This window comes from Alligator sinensis, unplaced genomic scaffold, assembly GCF_000455745.1.
Source record: "Alligator sinensis unplaced genomic scaffold, ASM45574v1 scaffold1131_1, whole genome shotgun sequence".
Lineage (NCBI taxonomy): Eukaryota > Metazoa > Chordata > Crocodylia > Alligatoridae > Alligator > Alligator sinensis.
Genome location: NW_005842218.1, coordinates 245,272 through 252,889, shown reverse-complemented (window position 1 = coordinate 252,889; position 7,618 = coordinate 245,272). Strand labels below are relative to the sequence as shown.

Sequence of the window (7,618 nt, the reverse complement as noted above, 5' to 3'; positions counted from 1 at the left end):
TGTGTCTGTGTGGGAGAGGAAAATAGGAGGGGGGGGGGGGGGGGGGTTGTTTACTAGAACTCTTATGAGAGGTACATCTAATGTAGATTACATGTTGTTTATAGTTCAGTAGTTTCCACAGCCCTTATTGCAGTAATAGTTATTATCTAAATACAGAGCACAAGACAACCTCCTCTTCTTTTTGGAATAGATATTAAAATATGTCTAAATAATTGTTTGTTTATCTTGGGTCCTAAATTCCTAAACCATTTCCTGTTTTTCAGATACTATTTTTTGATATACAATGCCTCAGTCCTTTACTGGAATTTCATAAGTCCATATCTTAAGCCTGGATTCCGCTGCCACCTTATTTCCAGTCTGTATCAGATTGTAGCTGCTTTAAATCAAGTTGGAGAGCAAGACAAGGAGTGGAGAGCTGAACTCATGATGTATGTTTTGGCTATATTTAAGGGCTAGTGTCCTGGAGTGCTCTTGTGCATATGGCTCCTATCTGAGGTTATCTTTGTCTACTTATTTGTTCATTGATAGATCTACTGTTTTAAATATGGTACAGCTTGTAAACCATAGCTCATATGTGGGTTATACACTGCTGTCACAATGGTAAGACAATAAGAAGTAGGCAGGTGAAAAAGCCTCAGTGTCAGGTCTGTTTTCTAAATCTCCAAACGCGTGATACAGTTTCTTACTCCCTTCTAAAAACTTCTTTCACGTGTCTCATCACAAACATTGCACGTGTGGTTCCTTTGCCTTATACAAACCCCAGACCATTTCATATATCTTTTGTTCTTAGTCACTTATCCATAATCTTTGCAAAGGCTTTCATCATATGCATGTAGTTCATACAGTTTTAACATATCGCCTATCTGCTTTTATATATGGGTACTGTCCATATGCTTATTCTCCAATTTCTCCCAGTCTCTTGGGATTCTCTTTTCATAGCACATTTCTTCAGCAGTTACTAGGTCTGTTTGATCCATTAAACTCCTATCATGTCATCTTGATGGAGATTCCCGAATGGCTTTTAGCCAGAATGGTTGTGTCTTTATCCCTTATTCCTTCTTTTTCCCTTTCTTTAGCTAATTCCTTAGCTTTCCTTCCTTCCTTCATCTGTCTTTCACGTTTTATATAATTCTTTTCATTTGAAATGTTTAGGTTTTACAGAAGTTTTTCATACTTCTCTTTTATAAGTCCTATATCTTTCCTAACTGTTGTCTTTACTCTTTTGCCATTCCCAAAATGCTTCCTTCTACTATTCTGTTAGTAAATTAATATCTTACTAAAAAGCATTCTCTAGCACTGAACATAAAAATATGCTATTTTTAACTAGGAAAATGATAACAAAAATCTTACAGAAAGTAGCAGTCAATTTTTAAAACCCCCACTGTACATTTTTAAAACCCCCACTGTACTCCAGATTTCCTGATTTCAAACTCTAAAATTTTTAGGATTTTTGCCCACTGAACTGATGGTTGCTGTACTGTGTGCCTACCAGCTAATGGTATCCATATAATTTTTAAGCATTTTGACTTCATGTGCTGCAGTGGTCTTGGGAAATGACCATTATACAGATTGTTTCAACTCAAAATTTTTGGTATCTTTCTGCCTCAATTTTTCCTTGATTGCCCTGTGAACTTCATTTTAACTCTTCCATTTAGCTGGTTGGTTTCTTTATTTCTGTTGACACTTTGGTGCAATGTTGTCAAAGATATTAGACACATTTATATAGTTTTCCTATAAGATTAATTTAGAAGTGCTGTTCTGATATACTGAAATACAAAACTCTAAAACCCTTGATTAAAAGGTGATATCTTTCTCTCTGCCATGTCACCACTACCCCTGGATCTTTGAAAGGAGCCAGGGGCAGATAAACATTAATTTTCTAAATTTTTTAGCAGCCCCGCAGGCCAGATCCGGCCCGCGGGCTGTATTTTGCCCACCCCTGTCCTAGCATCTCTTGGGGTAGGGATAGACATTAAACATAAACTGGTTTAAGTGATCAGAAACTGGATTAAACCTGTAATAGAACAGAGATTCAGTGCAGATAAACCACTTTGAAAATAGCTGAAATCGGTTTGAGATAAACCTGGTTGAATGTAGTATCAGACTTAACTGATTTGGGTCAAACTGGTTTATGCAGTGTCTGTCCCAGACCCCATCCTGGTTTAATTTAAACCAAAATTCCCCAGCATCCCAGGTGCTTTGCAGCCCTGGACTGAGTTGGGCTGTCTGTTCCAGAAAGCAGGACTGGCCCCATCCCTCTGCTCCCTAGCTGGAGCTCTGGCTAGTGTGGCCATCATAGAGAACAGTCCGGCTGTCCTCTGTCCTCTATTGATATGAAACCGGATGCCTTTATGCCCTCTATTTCTCTCTTGAAGAGAAAAATAGAGGACATAAATGCAATCCCCTGCTCAAGCAGGGATTTCCCCCTTCCTCTCCCACAGCATAGACCATAGCCAGCATGTGGTACGCTAGCTAATGCTGAAAGTGTCTGTGTAAGGTAGACAGGGCAAAGTCAAACAGGACAGTGTCCGCTTTGGGCTTTTTGGAGCTAATCAACAGGTCAGCTGGTAATGTCAGTCCATTCCTTCCTTAGAAAAAAATTGTTTAGGAACTTGAACTAATGAGAGAGGCTTTTGTTTTCTTGATGGGGTGCTAAATGCTCTGTTATTCCCTTGTGTAACTCCCTGCTGTGTAACTAAATGCTGTGTAACTCCCTGCTGGCTCCCTCACTGCTCAGGAGCAGTGAGGGGGGCGGCCTCCCTAATCAGAGCATCCTGCCAGGGCCTGGCTATGCCATCCCTCAGCTCAGCACTATAGAAGGGAAGGGAGGGCTGCTCTAGCACCCCCGGGCTTCCAGGCTGAGCCACTGCAGGCATATGCCTGCATTTCTTCAGTCCAGAGGGGATGTCTGTACAGTTACAAACTGGTTCAGCCTAACCTGGTTAGACTAAGCTGCAAAGATTGAATCAATACAGGCTTAGGCTTTTTGAATGTCTGTCCCTAGCCTTGTAATAAGGGGGTGGGGAGTAGGTCTGGTTGGTTGGTTGGTTGGTTGGTTTGTTTGTTTGTTTGTTTTAAGTGTAAACTGTGGGGGGGAATGGAAAGTTGAATGCAACAGGAAAAGAATCCAAAGAATATGCTAAAGGCTGCTAAAATAGCTTATCATAAATCATATTATACCAAACCTGGACCCAATGATCTCACGAGGTCCCTTCCAGACCTAAACTTCTGTAAATCTGTGAAAATATGCTGTTTCAGGGTTATTGAAGGAACTTGTGAATGCCGAATAGACTTATATCCTGAAAGAAGTACTGGTCTGTTTCATGAACTTTCTTCTCCTTTTACATTTACTTTTATTTTATTGAATAAAGTAAAAGAGAGAAGTTCCATATTATATACCTAGACTTCCAAAAGACTTTTAATCTACTATCCCATGATATCCTTGTGGAAAAATTGGAATATTGATAACTGCTCAACAGTTCCGTGGGTGGAAAACTGGCTGACTTCTCATGAACCCAGAGAGTTCTCATGAATGGATCTGTCTCATCCTGGCGAGAAGTGGCCAGTGGTATCCCTCAGGGGACCGTGCTTGGACCAGTGCTTTTCAACATCTTTATCAATGATTTGGATGTGGGGGTGAAAAGCTTGTTGGCCAAGTTTGCGGATGACATCAAGTTGTGGGGCAGTGTGGCCAGGCCAGAAGATAGGTTGCAGATCCAGGCAGACCTGGACAGGCTGGAACTGGGGAGACCAGAACCAGATGGAGTTAAACACTCAGTGGAAGGTGCTCCATCTGGGGGCAAACAATCCCCAACATACCTACAGGCTCAGTGGCAACAATTTTACTTGCACCACGGCTGAAAGGCACCTAGGATAGTGACCGACCATTACATGAACGTGAGCTGACAGTGCGATGCTGTGGCCAGCAGGGCAAACAGCACGCTGGCATGCATTAACTGTTGCATCTCATGGAAAACTAAGGAAGTGATACTCCCACTGTACTCTGCACTGGTGACACTGCAACTGGAGTACTGCTGGAGTGCTCCTGGCCGCAGCTGGAGTACTGCGATTCTGGGCTCTGCACTTCAACAAGGAAAAACTTGAGAGGGTCCAGAGAAGAGGCACCTGTATGATCAGGGACTGACAGGACAAGCCATCTGAGGAGAGGCTGAGGGACTTGGGCCTCTTCAGCCTACAGAAGAGAAGGCTGAGAGGGGATTTGGTAGTGGCTTTCCCCCACATCCAGGGGGTAAATTAAGCACTACATCAGGGGAGTAAATCAAGAACTCGGTGAACAGCTGTTCACCAGGGCACCCCTGGGGAAGACCAAGAGCAAGGGATACAAACTCCTGGAAGGCCGCTTCAGGCTCAATTCCAGGAAAAACTCCTTCACAGTCAGGGTGTCCAGACTGTGGAATAAAGTGATGGTGCAGTCACCTACCCTGGAAATCTTCAAATGGAGACTGGAAAGTTACCTCGCTGGGGTCACTTGACCCCAGTTGTCTTTTCCTGCCTAGTGCAGGGGGACTGTACCTGATGATCTACAAGGTCCCTTCCAGCCCCTAACAATCTATGAATCATTAAAATGTATTGTGTAAGAGAGAATGTTGAGTTTTTCTTGATGAAATGGATAAAGTCTTGAAACAGCAAATTGCACTATATTTACTTTTTGTCAGGAATAGTGATTTATATAACTTAGTGACTTTTTGGAGTCTTGTTTTGTTGTCTGATGAAAGGGTAATTTTTTAACACAGCCCACTGAAATGTTTTACGGATTTGTTTCATGTAATTTCACAGCTTCTGGATTTCTTTTCCCTTTGATTCTGGGTAATTGAAAAGTATTGCAAGTAATAAGAAAAAAGCTCTATAAATCTCTTTTTGTGAGAAAATTTTACAGTTGTGATTTTGAAAAACTGCATTAAATGAAGGTTAAGAGCTATGTGGTTTCGTAGGTAGCAATGAGTTGAGAGCTAGGAATTCTCTGGTTTGTTGAAAATGGCTGCATTATACTGCCAATCACTTGTAGAACACTGTTATAAAAAGTGTGCAGCAATTCTGGCACCTAGAGGAGTTTAAGTCTCTTGATATAATGTAAATAACAGTAATTTTCTTTAGATAATGCAAAAATGTTACTAAATGTTTAACACACTATATTTTTGCTTGATTTGCAGAGAGCTACTTGAATGCTATCTGGATGCTTCAAAAATGAAAGAAGCAGTGAATTTTTCATCTATTGCAGCAGCATTCATTAAAGATAATGCTCCAGATAAATACCAACAGATATTTTCTTTAATGGTAATTTAAAAAAAAAAAATATTTGTTAGAATCAAGAATCAGGATCGGTGTCCTGATCCAGGAAAATTATCTGGAAATTTGCCTAAACAAGGACTAAAGGATCTAGGAAAAAATGGTTTGAAAATGGTTCACGATCATAAATGATTGCTTAGGATGCAGTTTCTAGTATATTTTATTTCTAACTTATTAAAAATTTCAGAATATGCTTAGCATTGAGATAACAGAATTCACAGCATTTTGGTAAAGAATCCTAGATTTATTATGATACAGGTAGATACTTATTTTTTTTCATTGTTGATATAATTCATTTTGGTATTGTGCGCTAAAGATATTGATACAGTGTCAGTGGTGTTCTATACTCTTACATTAAGTATTACTGGGAGGAGTAGCTATCCCAATAATAATAATAATAATAATAATAAAACTCTTTGACGATAGTGCATGTTAATACAGTAAGTGTAAACCTTTGGCCAAGCCTGGGTTCACATACCTATGTGTTCACACTAGAAAAATGTTAATGCCAGCTCAAGCTTCCATCCAAAAACCTGGGAAATTTAATTATGTCATTTTTGATGCCCTTGATAGGCAATATTTCCCCACTTTTAAGCACTGCCACAGAAGGGAGGGAGGAGTCCTCCCAGCCAGGTGCCTGCCTCTGCAGCTCAGCATGGGGGCACCGGGGAGCCCCTGCCTTGTGGGGCTCATCCCTACCCCAGCTCAGCATCCCCCAGCCCAGGGCAGCTCCAGGAGCTGAGGGGAATTCGTCCCTTCCCAATCCTTGCCTTAGAACCTAGCTTCAGCCCCTGCAGGTCTCAGGCAGCTTCAGAGAGTGGAGGGAAACTCTAGTGCCCCTCCACAGCCACTTTTGCCTTAGCTGCTGTGAGTCTGAGGCAGAACTAATGCAGGGGAGCTGGGGAATTTCTCTTCACTCCCTGGGCTATCCCTGCGACTCCAGCAGGTAAGGCAAGGGGGTGGATTTGGGAAGAACTCCCTTCAGATCCCTGCCTCTGGGGGACCCCCGGCTGAGGTGGTGGGAAGGCTCCTGCAGCAGGGGCTTCCCGGTGCCCCCGTGCTGGGCTGCAGGGGAAGGCACCTGGCTGGGAGGACTTCTACTCCCTTGCTCCTGTGGCAGCCCCTGAAGCAATCAGCAGCTAGGAAGGGGGAGGGAGGGAATTCCCTTCAGCTCCCCAGGGCTGCCTGGGTTGGGAGAAACTTCCTGTGGGGGAAGCTGCCCCAGGATGGGCCAGCACCCGGACAGGGGGCTCCTTAACCCCGTGTGGGGGGACAACAGAGGTTTGGGGACACTTAGCTGGCCTGGCAATGGCCAGCAGGCTGGGAGATGTGCTCTAGTGCCCCCTGCCTACTGGCCTGGGTCAGTGCAGGCCTCCCCCTGCCTTCCCAATTAAAAACTGACTGTCATTTCAGTTGGTTATTGGTTAAACCTTTGCAGCTTAGAGGAAGCTGCCTAGTTTGAATTGATTCAACCTCAGGCTTTTTGACTGTCTGTACTTAGCCTTGAAGATCTGTCCTTTAATAGTTTATTTGAGAGTGGATTATTGTTTTATTATTTTATAGGTGCGTCACAAACTAATAAACACCTCCCAGATAGAGGGAAACATACGAAACAGTATCAGTTTATCTGCCATTTATAAAATCCAGACAATAAAATCGTAAGTATTAGAATTCATTTGGTATTTGATAAAGTAAATGTAGGGCTAGATTCTGCCATCTTCTTTGGCAGCACAAAGCAGCTGTAAAGCCTGATTAGCTGGTCATTCATAGGTGGAGGAAGAAAAAAATTGGGGGGGTATGGGACTGAGCGTCTGCACGTGCATGCATGCACACATGCATTTCCCCGCCCCTCCCCCCATCCCTCTCCAGGCGGGAAAGTCTGCGGGAGAAGCAGCGGGAGGAGGGGAAGGGCCCGTGGGAGGGAGCGGCATTGCCTGGCTATGGCAGGTACCGTGCCAGCACTGGTTGCCTCCCTGCTCCTGGCCCCACACCACCCAGGGGGGTCTGGAGCCAGGGGCCAGCCTTGGCTGTGCTGCTGGGCTAGAGGGGATGGAGCCTCTAGGACTCCCATGCCCGCCCCACCAGGCCCTGCACAGTGGGGGTGGGTGGGACAGGGCGTGGGACAGAGACATGGGGAGGGCCAGTGGCTCCTGTTGCATGTGTCTTGGGAGGCATGGGGAGTGCATGCCTCCGGATCTGCATGGGGTAGGGTGGGCTGCAGGCTGGGGCCGGGACAGTGCTGGGCTCTTCCCCGGGGGAGGGGAGGGGAGGGGGCGGCTATGGTAAATCTTAGGGTGACTGCACCCCCCCA

At 44.3% G+C, this 7,618-nt stretch overlaps 1 protein-coding gene across 1 annotated transcript in view; it reads left to right on the top strand.

Moving 5' to 3' along the window:
* CFAP46 (cilia and flagella associated protein 46) overlaps positions 1 to 7,618 on the top strand; it is a 175,991-nt gene that overhangs the window by 12,446 nt on the left and 155,927 nt on the right. Inside the window, 3 exon segments of the mRNA XM_025208066.1 lie at positions 264 to 428; positions 5,172 to 5,295; positions 6,871 to 6,965. Coding sequence (XP_025063851.1) covers positions 264 to 428; positions 5,172 to 5,295; positions 6,871 to 6,965 — 384 coding nt within the window.